The sequence below is a fragment of the Canis lupus genome, chromosome 8, assembly GCF_011100685.1.
Source record: "Canis lupus familiaris isolate Mischka breed German Shepherd chromosome 8, alternate assembly UU_Cfam_GSD_1.0, whole genome shotgun sequence".
Lineage (NCBI taxonomy): Eukaryota > Metazoa > Chordata > Mammalia > Carnivora > Canidae > Canis > Canis lupus.
Genome location: NC_049229.1, coordinates 35,846,646 through 35,872,970, shown reverse-complemented (window position 1 = coordinate 35,872,970; position 26,325 = coordinate 35,846,646). Strand labels below are relative to the sequence as shown.

Genomic DNA, 26,325 nt, shown 5'->3' with positions numbered 1-26,325 from the left:
GGAGAAAAATAGTAATATATCCTCATAATCAAAATTAGAAATGAAACAGAAAATGTTCTACCTGTGTATAAACTCCTGTCTGTTTGAATCTAGAATGGTGAATCTCAAATAAAGTAGAAAAGATTGTAAAGGCGATAAAACAATTAAGAGTATAAAAGAATTGTTAAGTGAAGACAGGCTGACAATAAAGATCTTGAGTGTAAAAATATAATCTGAGAGAAATAACTTTTAAGGTGAAAATGAAGAATTTCTATCAAACTAAAAAATTTAAATCCTAAGAGTCTGCTTAGGATTATCTCTCCCTCTCCCTCTGCCCATCCCCCTGTTCATGCTGTCTTTCTAGCTCTCTCTAAAATAAATAAATAAAATCCTTTAATAAAAAAGTTAAGAAGAAACAACTTTACCCACTAGGCAGTTATTAAACTCAATACTCCAAGAGACGATATGGAATAAGTAAGAGTTCTATTAAATTCAGGGCTATTCTATTCATTACCAACTTTAAAATTTGGGCTGGTTTAGCAATACAGAGAAGTCCTTTGATGTTGATGTTAGGGGTAACCATCATGCCCCTCAGCCAAATACCTTTTATGCCACGAACGGCCCTATTGATTAAGATGAGTATTTTTCAGTGATGGGCAGCTACATGCTCCTCTTGGTGGACTGTGAATGGATACTAAACTGAGTCCTTTGGCTTTCAGTTTTATATGTGTTTAAGGAACTATTTAATGTAAACTACTGCTCTGGACTGAATTGTGTCCCCACCTTCAAATTCATTTGTTAAACCTAACCCCCCGCTGTGACTTTGGAGATAGGGCTGTTAGGGAACCATTAAAAACCATTTAATTAAGGTTAAACGAGGTCAGAAGAATAGGACCCTAATCCAATAGGACTGATGTCCTTATAAGAAGACAAAGCGTTACAAGCTTATCATGTGTGGACACATGAAGAAGGCACTGTCTGCAAGCTGAGGAGAGAGACCTAACCAGAAACCAACCCTGTTGGCAGCTTGCTCTTGGACTTTTAGTCTCCAGAGCTGAGAAAATAATTTTCTGGTTTTTGAGCCACCTAGTCTGTGGTATTTTGTTACACCAGTCTAAGCAGACTAATACACTCACTAATGAATCACTAATATGAAATGAAATAATAAAATTTGGAGTCCATAAACAAAAAATAGTGTATTACCAGGAATATATATATATATAGATTATATATATATATATATAAATTATATATATATATATAATCTTAGGGTCCTGGGATCAAGCCCTGTGTCTCCTGGTCAGCGAGGAATCTGCTTCTCTCTCTCCCTCTGCCCCTCCTCCTCACTCATGGTCTCTCTCAAATAAATAAAATCTTTAAAAGAAAGAATACAAAGTGGTTTTTAAAGTTTTTTTTTTTTTTTTTAATTCATGATAGACACAGAGAGAGAGAGAGAGGCAGAGACACAGGAGAAGGGAGAAGTAGGCCCCATGCCCGGAGCCTGACGCAGGACTCGATCCCGTGACTCCAGGATCATGTCCTGGGCCAAAGGCAGGCGCTAAACCGCTGAGCCACCCAGGGATCCCCCAAAGTGGTTTTTAAAAAGTAATAAGAAACAGGTAAAATTAATTTTCACATCTTTCATTTAACACAATATATCCAAAATATCATTTCAATGTGTATTTAATATAAACGTGTATTAATATTTAATTTCTTTAGTACTGTTTTTGAGATCCAATGTGTATCTTTTTTATTTATTTATTTTAAAGATTTTATTTATTTATTTGACAGAGAGAGAGTGTGTGTACAAGCAGGGGGCAGCAGGAGGCAGAGGGAGAGGGAGAAAGACACCTCACTGAGCAGAAACTCTGACAAGGGGTTCCATTCCAGGGGCCTGGAATCATGACCTGGGCAGAAGGCAGATGCTTAACTGACTGAGCCACCCAGATGCCCCTAAAACCCAATGTGTGTTTTAAATTTACAGCACATCCCAAGCAAAATTTGTATTGTATTTCAAGTACTCAATAGCTGCATGTGGCTAGTGGCTATTGGATAGCACAAGGTATATAAGGCAGCATGGCATGTATTTAAGTCACTATAGCTTAGTAATAAGCCTGAACAAGATATTGCAAAGCTCTTACTTTTTATATACATACATAGTTGGTATTCCAGTTTTTCAGAAGGATATTTTATTATTTACTAGTGATGTCTCGAGTTCTTATCGTTCTAAAGTGCTCTTATTGGTATGTAAATGAAAATATTTACAGAATTGCTACTATTCTTTTCTTGTAAGGTAATGAATGTGTGGCTGCCATTTTGTTATTATCAAGTTCTTTTTTCCCTAGAAAGTGAGAACATGTAGAGTAAGAGGACTTCCTGACCTTTTCTCCACCTAAATAAGTTATATAGTTAGAAATAAAGAAAAAGAAAACCACAGGAGTAGATGAATCATTAGTCTGACCTAGACTAACACTATGTACCGGTTGTTGTTTTTATTTATAACAAGTAAGATACAATTGTAAAACATAGTTAAGGGAGCTTTTGTGACCATGAAGCAGAGTGATGCTGACCAGTTTGCATAAATCCATTATGTTGAATGTAGAACTGCTAACCCTCATGACCTTACTGTATGAGTGTGGTTTGGAAGTGTTACTGGGGTATTATTTTTTTCTTTCTTCTCACATTAGCCTCACTCCAGTGTTACAGAGAAGTGGTTATTTTTGAACCAAGTAAAAAAGAGCTTTATCATGTTATCATGGCTACATCACTTCAAGACAAAAAAAAAAATGATTTCAGATGATCTCCTTCTGTTTTACTATATACACATTTATTGTCTCTAGATTTCCAAGGATAAGTGGATAAATGTGATGGTTCACATTTGCCCTATAACTAGTTAGAATTGGTTTTCTAAGGGAAATGTTTCTATTCCTTTGCTTTAGCTTTACCAAATGATCTGAGCTGAAGCAATCTTTTAAAATGGCTATGATGCACTCAGTGTTTTCGAAAGCAGGCATTGTAACCATTTAGATCTTTCATCATTATTACAATGTGTCCAGTGGCTCTTCTTGTAGAATTAATGCATGGAGCTTCCATTAAGTGTTCTCTGAATCCACTTAGCAATAGGCCAATCTATTGTCCTCTCAACTAAGTATTCATATATAAGATTTGAAAAATATTCAGAAACATTGCCAATCAGAAAGGGGAAAAAACCCACACACGTCAGCTTTGATAAGAAAGAAGTGCTCTTTAGAGGGTTCTTAGGAGTTTCAGGGGGGTTCCCAAGGGACGGTAGAATAAACAGACTATCAGGAAAAACAGCTAGGAGTTTGGTGTTCAAATAGCAGTCCTCCAAAACCCACAAATGGTGTCAGTTTAAAAAAAAATCTATGGGAAAAAAAGATTAAGAAAAATAAGCTGATTAGACTAATAAAAAAGAATAAATATTATAGCAATAAATTGTGTGTTAGTCAAGAAGCATGGGTCCAAATGAAGGAAGCTCAATGCAAACCAGTTTAAGTGAAAAACAAAACAAAAAAACAACTTGTTCACATAAGTGGGGAACATCTGAAGAACATCTATCTGACTTTGGGCATACCTGGATCCAGGGTCTCAAATGATAGTTTTAGGATTCTCCTTTTTTATTGGTCTCTCCTTTCAGCTTAGTTTTGTTCTTTTCTATTTTATAGGGCATTTCTCCTTATGACGGAAATATGGCCTCTGGCAATGCAGATGTCATTACTGGTGTCGTTGTTCTATATGTTCAGCTCCAACAGGAGAGAGAAAACTATTGGCTTTCAATTTGGAAAATTTCATGAATATTGATCTCTCTGTGTTGGATTACTTGTCAAACTGGCCACTTAGGCCAGTCACTATCTTCAGAGGACTACAGTCCTGTGGTCAGCTTGGCATGGCTTGCAGTTCTGCCCCTTGGTGGAGGTGATGGGGAATGGAAGTATGATACTGATTAGTAGCTCCACCAGATCCACACAGAATGGGGGAGAGGTGGTGTCTCAAACTGGAATAGTGCAAAGATGAAAATAGTTATATGTTTTCTAAAGTTACTGAAGAAAATATAGTTAAGGTTCTAATAACTGTGGAAAAGTGCTTTTCAAATTTGGGGATTTTGTTAAAGTTGTTTCTAATTTAGTAGTTTTGGGGTGGGGGGATCTGAGATTCTTTATTTCTTTTTTAGAGATTTTATTTTATTCATGAGAGACAGAGAGAGAGAGAGAGAGAGAGAGAGAGAGAGAGAGAGAGGAAGAGACACAGGCAGAGGGAGAAGCAGCCTCCATGCAGGGAGCCCGATGTGGGACTCGATCCCAGGTCTCCAGGATCACGCCCTAGGCTGAAGGTGGTGCTAAACTGCTGAGCCACCGGGCTGCCCCCTGCCCCAAGATTCTTATTTCTAAGCAAGCTTCAAGGACCATCCTTGAGTAGCAGTACTCTAGAATACATTTGCGAATTGGGTATAATTTTATAGCATCTGGTCAGCAGAAAACTGAAGGAGATTACCTGTGTGAGGCTGAGTTGTGAAGGTTTTAGATTTAATTATTTGAATTTTTCTTTATCAGGAGTACTACCATATAAATTTCGATATTCTTTTGGACTATGTACAGTTTATGACTTGTTAAGTGCTCTCAACTAGAAGAACAATGATTAGCACACTTACTTTGAACATAGTTTCAAGAAATACTAAAGTAAGATACATCTGGAATATACTATTCTCCTTAAAACATGATATAATGTGAGAAATAGAAGGGTATGGGGGTAGGGCTAGGTCTCTGGTCTGTGGTGGGGTGACCTAGTCATGCAGCAAGGCTGAAACTGAATAGAACATCTTTCTATGGGCAGTGGAAGAAGCCAAGGTGGGCAGAGTGTGACTTCTTGATCCTCAGAATTAGAGAGAATTGGTGGCTAGTAACAGGGCTCCATCTCCAGGACTGCGGCTTAGGGATAGTATTCAAGTGATGTGAATAGGATGGGGGATGAATATAGAGATTGGACAAGTGAGGTAAAGACCAAGGTAAAGTACAGAGACTGGGAGAGGGCAGATTATCAAGATAAGTATATAAGGCACTGGAACAAGGGAGAAGGCAAAGGCTTAGTTTTAGAAGCACAGTTGAACTTGAGGTACCACATCTGAGGTATAGGATGAAAAACAGGCTAGCTTTATGTCTGTTCCCTTAATGCATAAGAAGAGGGCTCTGCCAGAGGGAGCAGAAGTCATGGGGCTTGAGAGAGTGGAAGGAGTAAAGCCACAAATCCCAATTAAAAGGGCCTAGGTATAAAGGACAAATGTATTTTTAAAAATATTTTATTTATTTATTTGAAAGAGCGAGCGAGCGAGAGAGAGAATGAGTGAGTGGGGTGGGGAGAAGCAGAGGGAGAGGGAGAAGCAGACTCCTATTGAGCAGGGAAGGAGACTCAGGGCTCAATCCCAGGACCCTGGGATCATGACCTGAGGCAAAGCCAGATGCTTAACTGACTGAGCCACCCAGGTGCCCCAGGACGAATGTATTAACAAGAAATCAGACAAGTTATTATTGTAATAACTTGGAGGAAGTTCCGTGGCTTTTATGTGTAGCCCCTTATTGTGATTTTATAATTACTGAGTCTAGTCATTATTGGTTAATGCGTCAATTGAGAAAGAAATGTGTTCTCTCCATTAGAATAGTAGTGATACTAGGTTTTTGTAACCTAAGTCTGTATTATTGCCCAGAGGTCCTGCAAACAGGAGTCAGTTTATTTTATTTTATTTTAAATTCAATTTGTCACCATATAGTATAATACCCAGTGCTCATCCACAGGAGTCAGTTTAATCAGACGCTCTACTAAATCTAAGATACTTACTTTAAACTGTAGTATTTCCTCTTAGCTCATTGGTTAGCTGCAAAGGAACTTGCCTAAGATACAAATTGAAAGCCTGACTAGTTTTTAACTTCTTTGGATTTATTTCTTAGAAGAATAAGGTTTTTAGAGCAAAAGGAGAAATCTGATTGGTTATCTACCTAGAGTATAATGCAAATAACCAGAAATTATATTTGTCTTCAAAATTCAGAAATTTTTATACCAAAAATTGATAGAGCAAAGAAATTATTTAAGAGTATATAGGAAAGTGTGAAGACTTCAAACTTTAAAGGGATACTTGGTTTTGTTTTTTTTTTTTTCCAATTCCACCTTCAAAATACTACCATTGCTTTCACTCTGCACCTGTTCACTCTTTCTCTCCTATTAGTCTGTAGCAGTGAGCTCTCTTTGGAAGCCTTTGGAACTTTCTTTGAGATGGGGAGGGTCCCCAGGACTTCTCTCAAAGTCTAACTTGACATAACAAGGGGAAAAAGGAATCAGGAATAGTCTTTATTCCCATATATTACTTAAGATATACAATACACACACACAAAAAAAGATATACAATAGACATGCATCTTTGACTTCCTTGGATAACTGCTAAACCTCTTTTGTAGAAGGGGAAGAACAAAAGAGTCTATGCTAAAGGCAATAGTAGTCATGCAAATTTAAGAAATAATTCAGAGACAACATGTGTGTTTTGAGGCAGAATTCAAGATTAAGGAACAGTACATTTTAAAGGATTCTAAAAAATTGATTAGGGAATGCCATATTAACAAGCAGATACAAATTAAATAACAGTATGTCCTCTGGTGATTCATGGTGACTCAGCTAAGGTAATATGGTAATCTTAACACAGATGTTTTTTGAAGGCCTCCTCAGTTGGTTTGTGTGTGTGTGTGTGTGTGTGTCTGAGGGGATGAGAGAGGAAATCAATTTAATGTTTTTCATTGGGTGAATTAAAATTATGCAAAATTATTTTTCTTGGTTTTTGCAGTTTGATTTAACAAATGAATAACTGATTAATTAATTTATTCCAGAAAGCTGATACTTTAAAATTTTTATAATAGAAAATATGCAAAAATAGTGCAAAGATTCCATATATATACTTCACCCAGCTTCTCCTAATGTTAACTAATTATTTAACCATTGTACAATGGAAGAACAGGATTAATAGTGGCACATTGTTATTAACTAAATTATGAACCTTATTGAAAGTTCACCAGTTTTCTCCGGTGTCTTTTTTTTTTTTTTTTTTTCCATTTAGGATCTCATCTTGGATTCCACATTGCATTTAGTTGTATCTCTCTTCAGTCTCTGTCAATCTTTAGTTTTTTTCTTATCTTTTGCAACCTTGACACTTTTGAGGAATACTGGTTAGTTTGTAGAATGTCTCTCCAATTTGGGTTTAATGTTTTCTCATGACAAGGTTATGCATTTTTGGCAAGAATATCATACAAGTCATTTTATGTCCTTCTTAGGATATAACAGAGGTACATGATATTTATATGTTTTATTACTGGTGATGCTAATCTTGATTGCTTGGTTAAGTTAGTAATGTCAGGTTTCTTTACTGTAAAATCACTATTTTCCCTTTGCAATTGATAATTATCTTGGGATATTTCGAGAGTTTGGCTAATATCCTGTTTCTTCTCAAACTTTTGCCCCTTAATTTTTGCATCCATAGGTAGATCTTGTCTATAACAAATACTATTGCAAGTATGCCCAGTGGTGACTTTGTACTTCTTAAACTCTCTCTACATTTATTTATTTATTTTTTAAGATTTTATATATTTACTCATGAGAGACAGAAAGAGAAAGAGAGGCAGAGACATAGGCAGAGGGAGAAGCAGGCTCCATGCAGGGAGCCTGATGTGGGACTTGATCCCAGGACTCCAGGATCACACCCTGAGCTGAAGGCAGGCACCTAACCACTGAGCCACCCAGGTGTCCCTCTCTCTACATTTATTAATTGGAATTCTATAAGGAAGAGCTGCCATTTTTCCTCATTTATTTATTCAATTATGTGACTCATGGATATTTATTTTATAAATTAAAATCTAATACTATCATCATTGATGATGTCAGTTTGTTAGGTCAAATTGTTCCAAATTTGACCATTGTGGGGTTCCTTCAGTTTGGCTTTTGACTTATTCTATGCTTTTTTGAGAATTTCCTTGTTTTCTGGTACCACAAGATTATCCAGGCTCATCCTGCCCCAGCCCTGGAATCAACCATTTCTCTAATTAGCGGATTCCTTTTATTTGGCTTTGCCCTGTGGTCCAACACTGCTCTATGCCCTGATGGGCTCAGTTTCTGCCCACATTTCTAGATGCCATATAGTTGAATGCTATGGAGGCCTACACTTTTCAGCTATCTTTAACTGTGCTGCTTAGACTGAGAGATGGGTTAGGGTAAACTTCTCTCTTTTTCTCTCTGGGCCTTGGGGAGGGGGGTATAGTTTGAACTTGTAGGGGTAGAGATGTCAAAGCACTCTCAGTGAATGGATGGTCCAAGGAAGAAGAGGCAGGCCAGGATCTGGCAAGAACTCAGTCTTCGGGTCCTAATAACAGTCACTTCAAGCAGCGCTTGAATTTCTTGCTTTATACTTCCTTTCTGTTACCCTCTAACCCTTAAGCAAAATTTTATTCACAGGTTCTGGCTACACATTAGCTGTACTTCAGGGATTTTAGTGCGGAGTCTGTCCTACATGGATAGAGGTGAAAAGGGGAGAACAGAATCTTCTTCCTTGAGGCCAGAGAAGTTACAATAAGGGAATCATAGGTATAGAGCACAAACAACTATGCCCAGCATTTTGGTAATCTCATGTAGTATCAAGAGTGTGGGATCAAGATAAGGTGGTTATAGCAGAAAAAAAAAGACACTTGTAACATGATATGGGGAAATTTCTCCAACCAAGGTAGTTTCCTTCAACCAAGCCAACAGGGTCCACTGTAATTTTCCTATTTAGCGGAAGTGTGACCTGTGATCCTATGACCTAATTTTGTAGTTATAGGTTGCTAAAGCCTAGATATTTGGGAGAGACTTATTAAAGTTTATCTTGCTAGTTTTAGCTCACCATTCCAGTCAAGTAGGATCGTCTTGAATTTTGTTTCTATCATCCATCGTGTTGATTATTTTTTGGTTATAATGCTCTTCATTGAAAATACTTGACTTTTTTTTTAACCTTCATTTAAGTCCAGACTAAAAATGTTGACTTAGGATGGAAACTGTGGTCTTCCCTGCAGTTAGACAACTAATGGTTCAATCTATGGTTTCTAAAATCTACTCTTTTTTCTCTTTCTGAGCAAAGGAGATTATTTTCCCATTCCAGGATTCTGGTACCTCTCCCATTATCCATTTATTCTCTAAGATTTCTGGATGCAGATACCACCTCAGTCCCTTCCTTCAAGGTCCAAGAATGTAATTCACTGGGGCACCTGACTGGCTTAGTCACTACAGCATGCAACTCCTGGTCTCTGGGTTTTAAGTCTGAGCCTCATGTTGGGTATAGAGATTACTTGAAAATAAAATCTTTTTTGGGGCGCCTGGGTAGCTCAGTTGGTTAAATGTAGGACTCTTGATTTCGGCTCAGGTCAACAGCTCAGGGTCTTGAGATCAAGCGCTGCCTCAGACTCTGTGTTCAGTGGTGAGTCTGCTTGAGACTTTCTCTCTTTCTGGCCCTCTCCACTCATGCACATGTGAGCACATGTGAGCACTCTCTTTCTTTAAAATAAATAAATCTTTAAAAAAAGTAAAATCTTTTTTTTTTAAAGAATGTAATGGGGCACCTGGGTGGCTCAGTCAGTTGAACCTGACTCCTGATTTCCACTCAGGTTATGATCTTGGGGTCATGGAATTGAGCCCTGTGTGGGGCTCTGTGCTCAGCATGGAGTCCACTTATCCCTCTCCCTCTACTCCTCTCATAGTTCTATCTTCTAATCTTTAACTATTGGACAGTCATTTACTAATAATTACTTAAATGGTTAAGAGATGAAGAGATTTTTAGTGTGGCTGGAGAGCAGAAAATGCCTTGCATGTACTATGAGCCCAATATATATTGAATGAATGGATGGATGATTCCTGGAAAGAAAAACACTAATTAGTAGATGGAGAATTCTGTTCTCTGTTATCCTTTTTTAATAATGTGGAACAATTTTATTTGAACCCTTTGCATTTAGCTTCAACATCAGTGTCATTATCATTACCAAGGCTATTTGTTCCACCTGTTGAGATCTCCAGTAGAATTTTCCAGACTGCAACATCTTTTTTTCTATATAAATTATTTGAGCTATTTCACTTTTTAAACCAGAGCATGGTGCTATCACCACATTACATTAAGAAAGACTTTTCCTTTCATCTTGTAGGTGGATAATTTCTATAATAAACTACTTTATTTAGATATTCTTTTATTCATTTAGTTTTAATTTAACTTTTGAATAGGTAATGATGTACATGATTAAACAAATTAAAATATACAAAGTATACAGTGAAAAATCTCTCTTCCACTTCTGTCCACCATCTGCTCAGTTGCTCCTCCAGACTTGAAACTACTGTTTATAGCTTCTTGTATATTCTTCTAGAATTTGTTTATTCATATATGAGTATACATAAACATAGGTCTCATTTCCCATGTTTGAAAGAACTCTGGCATCCTTTAACATTCATCATTTTCTCTAGCAATCAGTGGGCCATTCCTTTTTTTATTTTTCTTTTAGAAAAAAAGGCCCCTTTTCCTTTTCAAAGAACTTTAGGGTTGCCTGAGTGGCCAATCGGTTAGGTGTCTGACTCTAGACTTCTGCTAGGGTCATGATCTCAGGGTCATGGAATCGAGCCCCACATCAGCTCTGTGCTCAGTGCTGAGTCTGCTTGAGATTCTTTAACTCTGCCCCTCTCCCCACTCAGGCTCATTCTCTCTCTCAAATAAAGAAATCTTTAAAAAAATAAAGAATTTCAGATTATTCAGATTCAAGTTTCCTGAAATTAAGCAAGATCCCAGGTATCCTTTAGTTATTTTCATTCATCCATTTGATTCATTCATTCATTCAGCAAAAATCTATTGATTTGCTTGCTGTATCAAAGATCCTGTATTCAGTTCTTAGATTACAGAGATTATGGATCTTGCCCTGGAATAATATGTAGTATAGTAAGAGATATAAGACATGAAGCTAAATAATTATGAGAGATGTATAAAATGCCACTACAGTTCAAAGAAGGGAGAGATTAATTCAATCCTAAGGATCAAGGAAGGCTTTGGGAGAAAAGTGACCTTTGAGTTGAGCCATGAAAGTTGAGTCCATGTATTTACAGAGATGGGATAATGAAAAAGGAAGAACATTCTATGTTATATCTCAGTACTCTTGTTTCCAAGTGACAGAAACTCAAAATAGCTTAAAAAATAAAGAAAAAGTAGGAGATTTCATACTATATTTCTGTAACCAAAACCAGAATAGACAAGACTGGAGCTACCATTAGTGTCAATAGCATACAAAGACTTTATAGCATTATCCTTCTCTGTATCTCCTTCCTCCATCCTGCCTCCTTTTCCTAACAGGCTGCTTCCGGTAACAGGTGATACAAGTGGCATCATATTCTTATTGCTCTCAATCCAAGAGCAAAAAGAGAGTTACCCCTTTGCTTCCAATTCAGAAATTTTGGAAAGGACTGGCCCAGCTTGGTGGTTGTACTCTGTTGTGAGTTGGGAAGGGAGATACTGTGTTTGCCAGCCTCACCAGAAACATAATTGAATTAGGAGGAGCAGTTCTCTAAGAGTGCTGCTATCAGAAGAAGGTAGGAAAGAGTGCAGGGGAGGCACAAAGCAGGGAGGTCCACTTTCACCTACATCATGAGCAAAGGCAAGAAGGCAGGAAATTGCCGGCCATGCTGTGAATGTAATGAGAAGTTTGTTTGTTTCAGAAGCAGGGCTTGGGACTAGTGTAAGGGAGCTGAGGCATTTGTGGTGCAAAATTTCAGAGGTATTCTCAGATGCCAGCCCTGAACCTGTAGAACTCTAAAGGGGTGAGGAAAGGGAGAGGGAGAGGGAGAGAGAGAGAGAGAGAGAGAGAGAGAGAGAGACACAAACCTCCTTAAATTTTGTACCTTAGGTACCTTGCTTGTCCCAAACTTATCTTGGTCCTGTTTAGAAGGAGGGGATGTTTAACAGTGTTAAAGATCAACAGGTTGAGTAGTTGAGGACTGAGTAGAGTGACCTTTGAGGGGAGAATTTTGATGGAATGATGCAAGTTAAAGCCAGATTGCAAGAGGTTAAGGAGTAACTATCTATGAAGAAATTGTGGCAAAGAATGTAGACTACTGTATTGTTTCCCACAAAGCATGGTAGTAAAAGGAATGACAGAGAAGGAATTGAAATTTAAACGGAAAGTTGGGGCCCAACAAGTTTATTTTACTTCATTTTATTTTTAATATTGGTGCTATTTGACCCAGGAAGCAGTCATCTACTTCCATGGGATGACTTGAAGGACTCCTGGCTCCCTTCCAACCAAAAAATAATTTTGTACTAGCCTACTAGTGATGTCCAAATTGCTACCATTAGTGATTTGGGGTTATTGAATTAAAGGATTATCTCCTAGCAGTTAGTAAGTACCCTCTTAGGCCCCCATCTGTAGGTAATTTATTAAGCTTTTAGCAGCTATTTGTATGTCAATGTGAATTGGCTTATCTGATTTTTTGGTAACAACCAAGAATATATTTTGATAAAAGGGGGGAGAGGGTGGTGGTGAAGAGCACTGAAGGGTTTTTTACAGTTTGGGATGTAGCACCCATAAGGAGACAAGGTAAAGAACTCCCAAAAGGGAAGGTGAGGTTCTCAGGGGTAACTTGTCTATCTCACAGTCCTACCAAAGGCCAGCTACAATCTGAAACTCTTTTCTTCTATCAATGAACCATTTTTTTAAAACAGTATTTTTTTTTTTTATGATAGTCACACACATACACACACACAGAGGCAGAGACATAGGCAGAGGGAGAAGCAGGCTCCATACACCGGGAGCCTGACGTGGGATTCGAACCTGGGTCTCCAGGATCACGCCCTGGGCCAAAGGCAGGTGCCAAACCGCTGCGCCACCCAGGGATCCTTTAAAACAGCTTTTGAGTAGAATCTTGTCAAAATTTTCTGGGGAAATACATTATGTCCTGGATGATAGAAAGCAGGCCTGGACATGGATTCTGAAAACCTGTTCTCAAAAGAAAAAAGAAAAGGAAAACCTGTTCTCATCAAAGACTTACTTTGCCTGTGAAGAAGCAGTCACATAGGTTGCAAGTGACACATAGGTTGTAAAATACCTTATTTACACAGATCCCTTCAAAGGCTCTGGGAGGGATCCTAGCACTGTGTTCACATGATCATGCATTTTTGGAAAATTTGCAAAACAAGATAATTTAATTACAATAGACCACTGTCTCTATCCACTCCTATTTTCCCTTTGTCACATTTCCCTTAGTGCTGGGTGGCACTGAAGTAACCAGTCATTTTTGCTATACAGGGAACTTGAATTGGGGATATAGTTTGGGTTTACTGGCATATATTTTTATGGTTTGTTGTTATTTCTGTGTATTGTTAGGTTATTGTTAGCTCTTTTGGTGCAGGCATGTCTTATAAGGAATATTCCTACTGCCTGTTGAGCTAATTTATATGTCACAACATGAATATGTAAGGCCCTTGATTACAAACTAGCTAATGAGTGTTGTCAGTGTCAAGGAAAATTGAAATGTCTATGTCTTGAAATCTGTTCATATATGAAAGAAACTTCACAGAGGCTTTCCCAATTTGATACCAATCCAAAAAATTACATATGGCATTATTAACGAATTATGAAACTGAAAGAAGCTTTTCTAAATCATGAATAAAATGTTAAAAACAACCCATAATAGAGGAAAGACTGAATTATCTATTCAAGTCTGTAGTGTAAAATTGTTGTCATATATAGAAGCAATAAAAGGACACACAGGGGGAAAAAAAGTAGGGAAAAAAACTATTCTAGAGATATATATGAAAATTAATAAACTTATTTTGTTATCATTTGGATTTTGTGATGTTTGTTGTATTTGCTAGGTTTTAAAATTTTGTAATTGTTGTAATTTCTAATACCCAATTTTGTACTCATAAATTTGTATCCTTTATCTTAAAGAGTATTCTCCCCTTCAAGTTATCTAAACTTTAAGCCCTGTAAAATCTTGATTCTTCCCTGGTCCTGTGGCTGCACAAGCAACGTGAGCCTCCAGTTTTATCTGGAAGGTAAGAACCATCCATATCTGCTGACTCACCTCACAGCATTCTTGTGAGGAAGTGAGATGGTGCAGCTGAAAGGATCTCATTACTAGCTATGAAGAGCAATACAAATGTAAGTAAACTGGGATCACTGCTTCTTCCAAAAAATAGACCTTGCATTTTCTCTAAGAGGTTATCTTTTCTTCACTGATCATACTTACATTTCGGGTTATCCAGAATTGCAGAATGGACTAAGGTCCCTTTGGAGAGCTTCATATAGATGACAAGCAGCCCCAGGCAGAGTTAAAAGCCTAAGAAAGAACGATGTTGCATTAGCACAAGTCCATCCGTTACCATGGCTGGGAAACCAACATAACGGGCCCTCCCTGGTAGAGGTGGTGAGCAGACCTGCTTCTAAAAACCGCATTTAGCATTCAAATTCAGTAATATTTCAAATATGTAGATGACATCTATTAAAACATAATTTTAATATGTACAGCTTATTTCCTTGGCCTATCATTTAATAAGGAAAAATGGGAAGTTCTATTCACTGAACACCTAATATATGTGAGCATCTGGTCCTCATGTTTTATGTACATTATCCCAAGCACTCACAATATCCCTGGATATTACCAACCTCATTTTGTAGAAGTAAAACCTGTGGCTCAAAGAGTTGAGTGAAATCTATCGCGATTAAGGTATCTTAAGCAAGGTATGTTTGATCCCACCCTTTCAAGTATCAGTTTATTGCTACATGCTGTTTCTAGTATAGTTTTTCTTTTCCTATTTGCTTGTCTTTTCTATTCCTATTGAATCTGGTTCATACAGTCACACTTGTCTGCAAAAATAATTTTGTAGATCAGATGTCTAGTATATATGGATAGGTCTTTAGTTCAAATGCATACTTCATCATGAATTTATGGAAAGTCGGGTGTATATCCAATGCAATAAAATATGCCTTTAAATCGTACTGAATTTGAATGGACAAATCTTTAATAGGAATTTTAAATGTCTGAAAATGTTTGTAATGCATAATAAACTAGTTGACTACCAACCAGACTGTGCATATCAAATTAATATGCACAGTCTAAACTAAGATATTTGATTTCATGCTAAAAAATTCAAGGCTAATCTCCTCAGTCTGAAAACAAATAGCAAGTCAACATTCTCAGGTTGCAGATTGACAGTGCCAGGCTAAAATGACTTTCCACGAGGCAGCTTTATATATATTTTAACAGAACTCAAAATTACACACAGTTCACTTGCTTCTGTCCATTAAAATTTAAAATCGAGATGAATTTAATAGCAGTAGATCTTCACAGGGCTTTTGTGATTAAGATTTTATTGAAAATTCTTGTTTTCACCCTTACTTAGCCTAAGCATGGGGGTGGGGTGCCAATCAAAGATCTTAAAATTTGACACCTGGAGTTTGTGATTTTTTTTTGTGTGTGTTTATCTTTTAATTTGTAGGTCTAGACTAAAATGGGGGAGTAAAGGAGGGAGGGAGAGAGAGAAAGAAGGGAAAGTTATTTTGGAAGGGGAAACTTCTATCATTCTATAACAGACAAAAGCATTATGAATTTTATTATACAGCGTCCAGAGAGTGTAATAGCTAGAATTTTTGAAACCTAAAGGGACGACTCTGACCTGTTTGGGAAAATGTGCATGTGATAAGGTAATTTTCATGTTAGGAACCCAAAGCCACAGGATTCTGAAAAACCGTATGCTTAAGAGGGAGTATCAATCCCAGAGAACCTGACAAGTCGGTCAGAGCTGCTAACCTGAAGTATTTAAGTGAATGTTGGGGTCCAGCCTATATTCGTCACGTTTGCTCTTCAAATGAACTCAGAACTAGCAGTAAGCCTCCACTAATTCGAGACGGGTTTCAAGAAAGACCCATTCATTCTTTCAGTTTAAAAATATTTATTGAGTACCTGCTACTAGGCCAGGTCCTGGAAATATAAAGATGGATAAAATTCAATCCCTGCCCTTAAGGAGCTTACACTCTGGGCGAGGGGTGGGGGTGTCCAACATATTGACAAACGCAGACCTATATTACAATGCCTAAAACACACATCGTATAAGGTCCAGGGAGCGCACTAAAAAGGAAGCGGAAAGGTCTCCAAGGGGAGCGCCCTGAATCACGAAAGCCTCCTTGGAGGTGGCGCAGGCTTCCCCTTGCACTGGCGAGCCGCGGAGGCAGGCGGCCGAGCGGGCGCAGAGGCGGCGGCCGCGGCCACCGCCACCTCAGCGAGCAGAGGCACAGGCGTCACACTGCGTGTTCTGCCCTGGGATCGCCCTCGCACCCCTCCGTCTCCACACAACGCGACACCGCCAGCCACCAGTCCCCTGCGGTGCGGCAAGTCTGAAGCAGTGTGGGAATACGAATCCTAGCAAATAGCGCTGCAAGGCGCGATCCAACCTGAGGAGATTTAGAAGAGCCGGAACGGGAGCCGCCAAGCTTCCGAGAGACCCGGCGAGGGTGGCGGCGGGGGCCCGCCCGAGTGCAGCCGCGCCGCCGCTCGCTCGTGGTTTCCAGCGCTCCGCTTTCGGTCGGCGCCCCGACGGCTGGCGGGGATCTGCAGGGCGCGCCGAGCGCTCCGCCCCCGGCCGCGGCTGCCCGAGTCGGGAGGCTCTCTGCCGCACGCCGCCCGCCGCCCGCCCCCGCTCGGGCAGCTCGCGTGGCGGCCGCCGCCCAGAGCCCGCCGGGACAGCCGCGGCGGTCGGGCCCCGGCGCCCCGAGGCGCTTACCGCGGCGGGTGGCGAGCGGCCGTCGGCGCGCAGCCTCCTCACACGCAAGCCGGACGCGCGCGGCAGCAGCCCGCGCAGGCCCAGACCCGCGCTGCGGCCTCGCGGCGCGCGGCGCACCGTCTTGCACGAGGCGCACGAGCCGCCCCGCCGTCCGAGGCTGTGGGCGAGCGCGCGCCTTTGTTTGTCCCCGCGCCTCGGGTTTTAACGCCGCGTCCCCCTGGGTTCTGAGAGGTTCCCTCTCCTCGAGCTATTTGGGTCAGGGGCTCTGACAATAGGAGTGGCTCGCGGCCTACACGTCTGAGAGGTTCCAGGGCGCTTGCACGGAAAAGGTGGGTGTGTGGTGCAGTCGTCACCTCCCGGAGTCGCGATCCGAACCCCGGAGGAGGGACACCCCTTCCCGGGGACTCTGGGCCCGCCTCTGGGCTTCTCCGCGGGAACAGAGCTGTGTCGGGGCTGCCTCCCGTACGGGGAACCCACGCACCCGCCGTTCCCGCCGCCCTGTCGCCGCAGGCCTCCGGGGGGCCTCCCGGCCGCGGCCTTCCAGTCGGCCGCTCCCGGCCCGGGGGCCGCCGCGCGGGGAGAGGGACGCGCCTCGGCGCCCGGGCCGGTGCGCGAACAATGACCCCTTTTCCCCTCGCCGCCGCCTCTTCCCCGACACCGCCCCCCTCGCACCCCCAGGCGAACCTATTAGCCATTCAGGCCGACAAAACCCCGCGGCCCCGCGCATTGTCCCGCGGAGCGCCCGGCCACCGTCATTAGCCCTGATTACGCTGAGCCGCCTGACAGCCCCGCGGGCCGCTCCGCAGACCCCCCATTCACCGCCGCCCCCGGGCCCCGCCTCACAATGGGAGCGGAAATCGTCCGCGCTCCCGCGTCCCGGCTGAATAGAGCGAAAAGCTGCTTCTCCCCTCCTCCCCCCCCCCCCCCCCATTCACGTTCTCTTTGGATACAATATTTTTTTTTCCTTTTTGTTAAAATTAGGGAGAGAGAACGAGGTCAAGGAAGATTTTGATTGAGCTCTTTGCCTGTCATTTGTTTAATGTAAACAAAGAGCAAGTCCTCCCCCCACACCCCGACCTCTCATCCCCCCCCTCCTCCCTCCTCCCTCCCTCACTCCCTCCCAGATTTTTATAAACAAACTGGGGAAGGGAAAGGGGGCGGAGGGGGGGGGGTGCTCGGCGGGTGGAAGCGAAGTGGGTCGTTAAAGTGGAGGAAGCGAGCAACTGCGGCATTTGGGGAGCGGGAGCCATCGCTCCTTTGGTAGAACTGGCGAGTGGTTGAAATATTTATAACCGATAAAAAAGCCTGAGCTGGGGCTGGTGGTTAAATGCACACATTGGTCAGTTTTTTTTAAAAATGCAGCTTCTTTTCACTCTGCTGGAGTAACTGCTTTTTGGGAAATTGTTACAGGAAATAAATTTCAGAAGACGGAAAGGAAACCCACCATATGGAGATTTCTCCAAAGTCGGAAACCTTCAGCCTTGCCACTACCTGGAATTAAAAACAAACAAAACAAAAACCTTTCTAGACCGGGATAAAACTGATACAGAAAAAAAAAAATCTTGGAAAGAAAACGAAAACTTTTACAATACCTGCCCAAGGGAAGATTTGGACCAATTATCATAAATATCTGTGTGAAGATTTGGACCAATCATCAAGGAATTGATTACTCACAAGAGCAATTAGGTGCCACCAGGTTTCAGATAAACATTTTAAAAATTCTTTAAAATAATATGTCACCCATTAAGATTCTAAAGTGAAATTAGATAAATAAACCTACAGATTGGTGAAACAGAATACCTGCTTTATAATGTAATCCTTAGACAACATGTTACTTTAAGCAAATTAAATGTATTGAAAGGAAAATGTACTTTAAAGGCTTTCACTAAAGCTGGAAGAAAAGTCCTCCATAACTGTTTGGTCTTCTCTTTTTTTACCAAGCCATAAGGGTTATTTAAAAATTATTTGTAAAGAGATAGCTTAGTTCTTAGCAGTACAGCCCTTTGTTCTTGAGAAAAAAAAATCTTTTTGGACATTTTCTTCTCCCTTTAGGCATCAATTGAACTGGTGAGTGGGATGGGATTTTTAGAATCTTAACTGCCTTTACATCATTCTGCTAATTAGTCCTTTCCCTTCCTTCATAGACCAGAAAACAGCTTAAGAGAGAAAATTTGCTAAGGATCTTCTCCAAATGCTGATCTGGATAGCTCCTTGCTTAGTACCTAGAAGGTCTGGTGAACAAGACTGGAAATCTCTTGATTTTTCCTTGAAGTGCAATACTCCTCGGCAGATTCAAGATGAGGGTGAGGCAAGGGAAGTACTTACAGTGCAAAATTTAAGGAGGCACTCATTCCCAGATGCTTTGTACTTGCTTGACCTTGAGAGTGAATGAATGAATGCCTCCTTAAATTTTGTACTCTAGGTACCTCCCTTGCCTCTTAGGAATCCTGGCCAAGCTCCTTGGCATTCAAGGAAGTGGGGGTGGGGGTGGGTTCTAGGAAACAAAATAAGAGTCTTCGGAAGCTCTACCATCCTAGCTTTTCTGGATCCACAGAAAGGCATTTGCTTGCTTTCCTGAGGAACACCAGCTCCATCAAAAAGACATCCCCACTCCTATCTAGAGCTCTTGTGCAAGAGAGTTTTGATTGTTAACAGTTCTCTCGATAAGGGCCCCTCTCTATACAATTAAAACAATTTATAAAGCCCAAATGAGGCCAAATCTGTTTAAGTGATTTAAAAACCAAAAACCAACCTTATTCATGTCTTGGGCTTCTCTCATGTATCTTGCCATTTGACTGCTTTTTGTCTTCCATGACTTCACTTTTTTTTTTTTTTTTTGGTTTGCACATTGGCACTTCTACCCAAATAAGTTAGTAGGCTTCTGAACCAAAGGACATCTGCTAAGGACAGAGAGGTGAATTGAAAGTGCAGTGTGTGTGTGTATGTGTGTGTGAGTGTGTGTGTGTGTGGCAGGAGGAGCTCAAGGAGGGAAGTTCAGCTTAAGTGATTTAAAGATCAGTGTCAAATTTTATAATATACAACCCATTTCACCAGGAAAAAAAAAAACTTTAGAGACTCTCCATATACTTTTTTAGTGCAAGAACAGTGGGTTTGTTTTGTTTTTTGGTATGTGTGTGCCTGCATGTACCTACACACTTTGGGAGGACAAATTAAATCCTAAAAATATTTGATAGTTTCAATTGAGGCAGTTACAGGACAATTTGGCTCTAGATGACTCATTTCATGTTTAATACAGATATCAGACTTCTAAAATGCCAGTCATTTCTCTGCAACCTTCTATTTCACCTCAATATGTCTGATTACATCCTTTCCTTCATCTAAGTATCCCTTTGTGGAAAGTATGTTTGATTAAAATCTGCTTCTTCATCAAGAAGATGTTAGTTTAGTTATTAAAACCTCTCCTATCTTTTGTCTTATTTTAATAGGAGTTCAATCCTAGATGTAGTGCATACTCACTCTAGCATGGTCATGGGTGCCTGTTGCTTTTGTATAGGAGGGGTCCTGAAAGGAGACCAAAAACCTTCCTAATTGCTGAGCCTAAATCAGAATACTCTGGCATTTTTATAAAATAGGACTCAGGACTGAGTCCCAGAGTTTGGCTTGTTAAATTGTTCCTGAAAGCCATTGACACTTCATAAAAGTGAGTGTCAGGTAGATAAGCAATAGTAACCTGTGCTTGAGGATGTGTGGAGTTGCCTTATACGGGATGCTCATGTTGCCATTTTCTAGGTTTAATTATGTCATACACACGTATATACATACAGACAATTTTTGAGCAGGTGGTTATGGATCTACCATGGGCCATTAAAAAATATAAACCAGGAGACATCAGAGAACACAAAAGAGAAAAGAAGACTCTCCTGAGACTGTTTGCACAAGGGCTCCTGCTTACCTGGTGAAGAGTATTTTTTTTTTTTTTTTTTTTTTTTTAAGGAATCTGAGAGCATCTCACTTAATTAAGAAAGGTTGCTCACCAGGTTTTTATTGTTTGGCTTCTTCACACGGAACCCACATCTGCTCCACCCTGCCCCTTTAGAAACAGCAAGTTCCCAAGATACAGAGAAACCTATCAGGGCAGTCTCTTAAATAAGTAAATAAACAGCATATATATGTTTTGTTTTGTTTTGTTTTTTAAAAAAACCTTTAAAGCAAAAGTTATACATATATAACAGCGTCCTTTCGACGTGAAATACCCACGGGAGATTTAGGGCAGGCGCTCAGCGTGCAGTTCGGATTCCGGAGGCATCTTTGCAGCAAAATTCTTGGGAAAAAGCAAAGCAAGGAGAAGGTAGCGTTGGGTTGGGCCTCACCGCGGACCCCTGTGATAGCGGCCGGAGGGCGCCAGTGGAGCCAGGCCGGCGCGGGGGGCGGAAATGGGCAACCCGAGCCCACGGGTCCCTGGCCACCTGGTTTCACAAGCGCTGGGTTTGCTTGGTTTCTCAACTTCCCTCCCTATTTCATTTTGTCTTGTTTTTACACTGAATTCTGTTTCTGAGCGTGCTGGGTGGGCAGTTCAGATGTCGCACTCGCTGTCGCTAGACGTAATGGAGATGGCCGAAGTGGCTGCCTTGCTGGATAGGCTGGCGGCCGGGCTGGCGGCGGCGCCCAGCACCTCGGGCGTGCCCTCTTCCTCAGCCCTTAGAGCCCGCCCGGACCCCTGCGACAGGACCTGCTGCTGGAGTCTACGGAAAGGAAAGGGATACCAGTCACAGCGCGTAACACAGCCGCCCATTGCCCCCCCTCCCCCCGGGTCTGCATCCCTTAAGCCCAGCGGCCACGGATCTCCCACAGACCCGGGCAGTTTAAGTGGGAAAAGTGAGGCAACAGGACAGGCCGGAGTCTGCGGCCGCCTTCCCAAGAGCCCTGCGGTTTTCTCATCCTTCTTCCGAATCCTTTCTTGGCTCCCCATCTGAGATGCTGGGCTCACAGGATCATTCGTGGTTGTTTGCCACCTTTGGGAGATTTACAGTACTGTCAAGATAAATGAGCTGTGGGTGACAAGGACATATCGGGCTCCTGGATTGGGACCCCGTTCCCAGCGGGCGCCTGCTCCCGGCGCTCGCTCGTGTCAGTGCCCTCGAGGCCGGATCAGACCAAAGCTAAAAGCAAAAAGGGCTGCCTGAGGACTGCACGGAACGTTTGGGCCTGGGGGGATGAGGCTGGGTTCCTTGCTGCAATGTTTAGCTAATTTAGATCCCCACTCTGCGGAAGGGAAAGCCTCAGCTGACTAGTTTGCTGTTTTGAGGCAGGGTTATCCACGCGTGGAAAAAAACAACTCACTTCCATCCAGAAGTCCATCGAAAACTGTTTTCAAACCGTTAGAGGAGAATTCATCTGGGCTTTTAAAATGACCACAGTAACCTGCCACATCGCTAATAAGCCAGGCTTTACTTATTAGGAGCCTGGGCCCAGGTTGACAAGAATTAGCCTCGGGGTCCCTAATTATTGCTGGGATTTTAATTTTTATTTCTTTCTCCTTCCCAATGCAGCCTTGGTTTGGTGACTGGAACTAGCAGGTGAAGCAACCTCCAGGCACCGAGAACGAGAGAAAGAGTATGGAGAACCAATAGCCCTGAAGGAAACCTTCCCCCTCCTCCCCACCCAGGATCCCAGAACGCAGTGGGCTTGTAACTGAAGACAGACTGAATTCTCAACTCCTGGGGATCCAAGTCGCCCGGCCCCCGGGGTAAGGGCGCCCAGGGTGCCTTCGCCCGCCCCACCCGGCTGAGCAGCGCAAGGCGTGTAGGCCTCTAGGTACCAACCTGTTCTTGGCCGCAGCCGCCCGGTCCCTTTGTCGGCGGTTTTTGAACCAGTTGCCCACCTGTGTAGGGGTCAGTCCGGTTGCCTGGGCGAGCTCACGCTTTTTGCTGGGGTTGGGGTATGGGTCCTGCAGGTACCATTCTCTTAGCAGATGCCGCGTGCGCTCCTTGAAACAGTGTGTCTTCTGTTCGCCGTCCCAAATTGTGCGCGGCAGCGGGAACTTCTTTCTCACACGGTACTTGTCCACCGGCCCCAGGGGCCGTCCACGCAGCTTCTCGGCCTCCTGGTAATGCGCTTCGAGCCACAGCGCCTGCAGCTTGGCATGCGACTCCTTGGTGAACTTGTGGTTTTCCAGAATATGGTAGAGCTCGCGGTAGTTGCCACCATGAAAGGCCACGATGGCTCGCGCGCGCAGCACCGATTCATTCTTGTTGAGGGCCTCGCAGGCCGCAGGGGCCACGGGCAGCGACCAGAGGAAGCGACCCAGGCGCTCAACGTCGCCGCTCTCCTCCAGAGTCTCGCATACCCCGGCCACTTGCTGGGGACTGAAATTCAAGATGGGCAGCTGGAACATCGAGGCAGTGCCGACTGCAATGGGGACGCTGAGCGCGGAGCGGGACGCGCAGCAGATGCCCGCGGGCCTGGCCGGGTGCGCCAGGCTCTCCTCCGTGAAGCGGCTTAGGGCAGCGGGGACGCACTGCCCCGCCAGCTGCGGCGGCTCAACGGCTGGGAGTGAGCGAGCGGGAGGGATTGGAGGAGGTGCCGGCCCCGCAGCCTAGGTTCGGCTCGGCTCGGTTAGGGCACGCAGGCCGGCGAACTGGCGCCGCTACTAGAATGGGCGGATTGGCGGCGCGGGCGCCATGGAGACCCCCTGTCAGTCACCGGCCCTCTCTGCCAATCAAGACTGCGACCAGCGCGCCCGGGTCATTTCAGCACCTCCCCGCTCTCGACAGCGCCCGCCGTTCACCCGTGGACATTTCCTCGGTATTTTACAGAATCTGGAGGAGGAAAAGACTGGAGAATGGCTAGGAGAAAAAGAGAGGCAAGAACAGCAGCGTTTCAACTCCTTCCTCCAGCCTTTTTCTTCCATCCCCAACCCCCTTGCCAAAAGAGGCAGTAGTGCTACAGGAATCCACTTTGGAGTGATGCGCTGCCTGGGTCAAGAGGTCTCCAGAGGACAATGAGGACTGGGCCAAATTGAAATCCTCCGAGAATTCGCCAAGTGTAATTGTAATGAAACAGAAAACTTTGGGGGTAGCGCATGGATGGGGAGGGAGGAAAGTAGATTACTTCATTTTTTTCCCCCAGCACCTATCCCGCATGCCTTTCCCCCTTTTCCAGCTGCCAAAGCAGCCGAGTGGGAAGTGAGTCTGAAGCAGAAGGAACAGCACCAGGGATCTGTTAAGAGGTCAGTTCGAGCTATTCCCAACACCTTCAAAAGCCTTCTGAAATCATTTTAAATACCAACTAGAACAAATCCCATACCTGATAACACAGGTGTTGACCATGAAGTTAGACACTCAGGAAAAGGGGCATTGCACCCCCTCCCAAAGTTTATACTTTTCATTCCTCTCTCCCCAGTTTAATGGACTTGAACAAATGTGCAGCATAGCCACATCTAGAGTGAGAAGTCACTGGTAGGTCAGGACAGCAACTTAAAAGCTTATTTCAAACATCTTTTTAAAAATATTGATTTGCTCTCCTTGCAGGCTGATTTTGCCCTACCCTGTGTTGGAACATTTAATTCTTGAGCTGGGGATAGAAACTCTAACCTTGGCCTTTTTGCACCAAAGAAACTCAGTGCAAGTAAAATAGAGAAGGGGGAACCTCAGCAATGGGAATGGGGGCAGAAAGCACTTTCTAAGCTGCTGAGCATTGACCTCCCCTGCAGAGAGGAAGGGCTTTCTTGGCAGCTCTGCCTTTAGGGCCAACAGATTGAATTGGCAACTTTTATTGATTACCAATTGACATCCACATCATACCATTTTCTGAGGTCTCTGTCAAAAGAAACTACGATCTCACCTGACCCTTTGATAGGGACTTGCTTGTTTAGTTGGAAGAAAATAATTGGGAGAGCGGATTCCAAAGAAAATGGCTGAAAAAGCATCTTTGTAGATCCATCCCTAAAGGAATCAGATAGGAATGTTCGCCACAGATCTGGACTGGGCCCGGCGTCTTTTCTTTAGTATCAAGTACAATTTGTATGCGGCTTCTACAGCTCTGGTAAATCAGAAGGCGGATAGATAGCACAGATGGTTGGAGGTGTCGGGTCAGATTATGCTACGCCTGAGTGCAGGGCAAAGCTCGTTCTGACGGAAAACCCTGGGGGTTTCACTTGAAGATGGCGGAAGAGTAGGGTCTCCAAATCACCTGTCTCCACCAAACTACCTAGAAAACCTTCAAATTATCCTGAAAATCTATGAATTCGGCCTGAGATTTAAAGAGAGACCAGCTAGAATGCGACAGTGAGAAGAGTTCGCGCTTCTATCAAGGTAGGAAGAAGGGGAAAAAGAAGTAAAGAAACAAAGGCCTCCAAGGGGGAGGGGCCCCGCGAGGAGCCGGGCTGAGGCCGGGGCGAGTGTCCCCAGGACAGGAGAGCCCCGTCCCGGAGACGCAGGAGCTGCACCGACCTTCCCGGGCGGAAAGGGGCTCGCAGGGAGTTGGAGCAGGACCCAGGAGGGCGGGGATGCCCTCGGGCTCCCGGGGACAGTAACAGCAACTGCGCGCCAGGAGAGTGCGCCGAGCTCCCTAAGGGCTGCAGCGCGCACGGCGGGACCCGGCGGGAGCAGCTGAAGGGGCTCGGGCGGCGGCTCCGCGGAGGGGGCTGCGCGGCCACGGGAGCAGCTCGGAGGGGCTCGGGCAGAGGAAGAGGCTCCGTGCGGAGGGGGCTGCGCGGTTCCAGGAGCAGCTCGGAGGGGCTCGGGCGGCGGCTCCGCGGAGGGGGCTGCGGGCCGGGAGCGCGAATCCACCAGCGCAGGCTCCGGAGCACAGGGCGCCGGGACACAGCCCAGGATCCCGCCTCCCCCGGGACAGGCAGAGGCCGGGAGGGCCCAGGACAGCAAGGACGCTCCTGCCCCAGCTGAGCACATCAGCGGCCCCGCCCCGGAGCCTCCAGGCCCTGCAGACGGAGTTCCTGCCGGAGCTGAATCCAGGTTTCCAGAGCTGCCCCACCACTGGGGCTGTTCCTCCTGCGGCCTCACGGGGTAAACAACCCCCACCGAGCCCTGCACCAGGCAGGGGCACAGCAGCTCCCCCAACTGCTAACACCTGAAAATCAGCACAACAGGCCCCTCCCCCAGAACACCAGCTAGACCGACAACTTCCAGGAGAAGCCAAGGGACTTAAAGTACACAGAATCAGAAGATACTCCCCGGTGGTTCTTTTTTTGTTTGTTTGTTTTTGTTTTGTTTTGCTTTTTGATTTGTTTCCTTCCCCCACCCCCCTTTTTTTTCTCCTTTCTTTTTCTTTCTCTTTTTCTTCTTTTTTTTTTTTTTTCGTTTTTTTTTCTTTTTCTTCCCTTTTTTTTCTCTTTCTCTTTTCTTTCCTTCTTTCTCTCCTCTCTTTTTCTCTTTTTCCCAATACAACTTGCTTTTGGCCACTCTGCACTGAGCAAAATGACTAGAAGGAAAACCTCACCTCAAAAGAAAGAATCAGAAACAGTCCTCTCTCCCACAGAGTTACAAAATCTGGATTACAATTCAATGTCAGAAAGCCAATTCAGAAGCACTATTATACAGCTA

At 43.5% G+C, this 26,325-nt stretch overlaps 1 protein-coding gene and 2 long non-coding RNA genes across 5 annotated transcripts in view; 1 reads left to right on the top strand and 2 right to left on the bottom strand.

Moving 5' to 3' along the window:
• LOC102152993 overlaps nucleotides 1-17,603 on the bottom strand; it is a 69,108-nt gene extending 51,505 nt beyond the window's left edge. Inside the window, exons 1-3 of one of the 3 annotated variants that reach the window (XR_005363355.1) lie at nucleotides 16,476-16,631; nucleotides 14,275-14,364; nucleotides 12,855-13,019 (exon numbers count right to left, since the gene is read on the bottom strand). This is a non-coding gene — a long non-coding RNA (uncharacterized LOC102152993). Of the gene's footprint in view, nucleotides 1-12,184; nucleotides 13,020-14,274; nucleotides 14,365-16,475; nucleotides 16,632-17,488 lie in introns of those variants that run through there. The other 2 variants (XR_005363356.1, XR_005363354.1) reach the window with 2 other exon arrangements.
• On the top strand, nucleotides 16,907-18,601 carry LOC111097063. Its single transcript, XR_005363357.1, has 2 exons — nucleotides 16,907-17,133; nucleotides 18,215-18,601. It is a non-coding gene; the product is annotated as an uncharacterized LOC111097063 (long non-coding RNA).
• Nucleotides 18,602-20,781: 2,180 nt separating this feature from the next.
• SIX6 (SIX homeobox 6) lies at nucleotides 20,782-23,588 on the bottom strand. The gene is made up of 2 exons (XM_038544871.1): nucleotides 22,588-23,588; nucleotides 20,782-21,507 (listed from the first exon to the last, which is right to left on the bottom strand). The coding sequence occupies exons 1-2, from the start codon at nucleotides 23,157-23,159 to the stop codon at nucleotides 21,339-21,341; spliced, it is 741 nt and encodes a 246-aa protein (XP_038400799.1). The 5' UTR covers nucleotides 23,160-23,588; the 3' UTR covers nucleotides 20,782-21,338.
• Nucleotides 23,589-26,325: the final 2,737 nt, after the last annotated feature.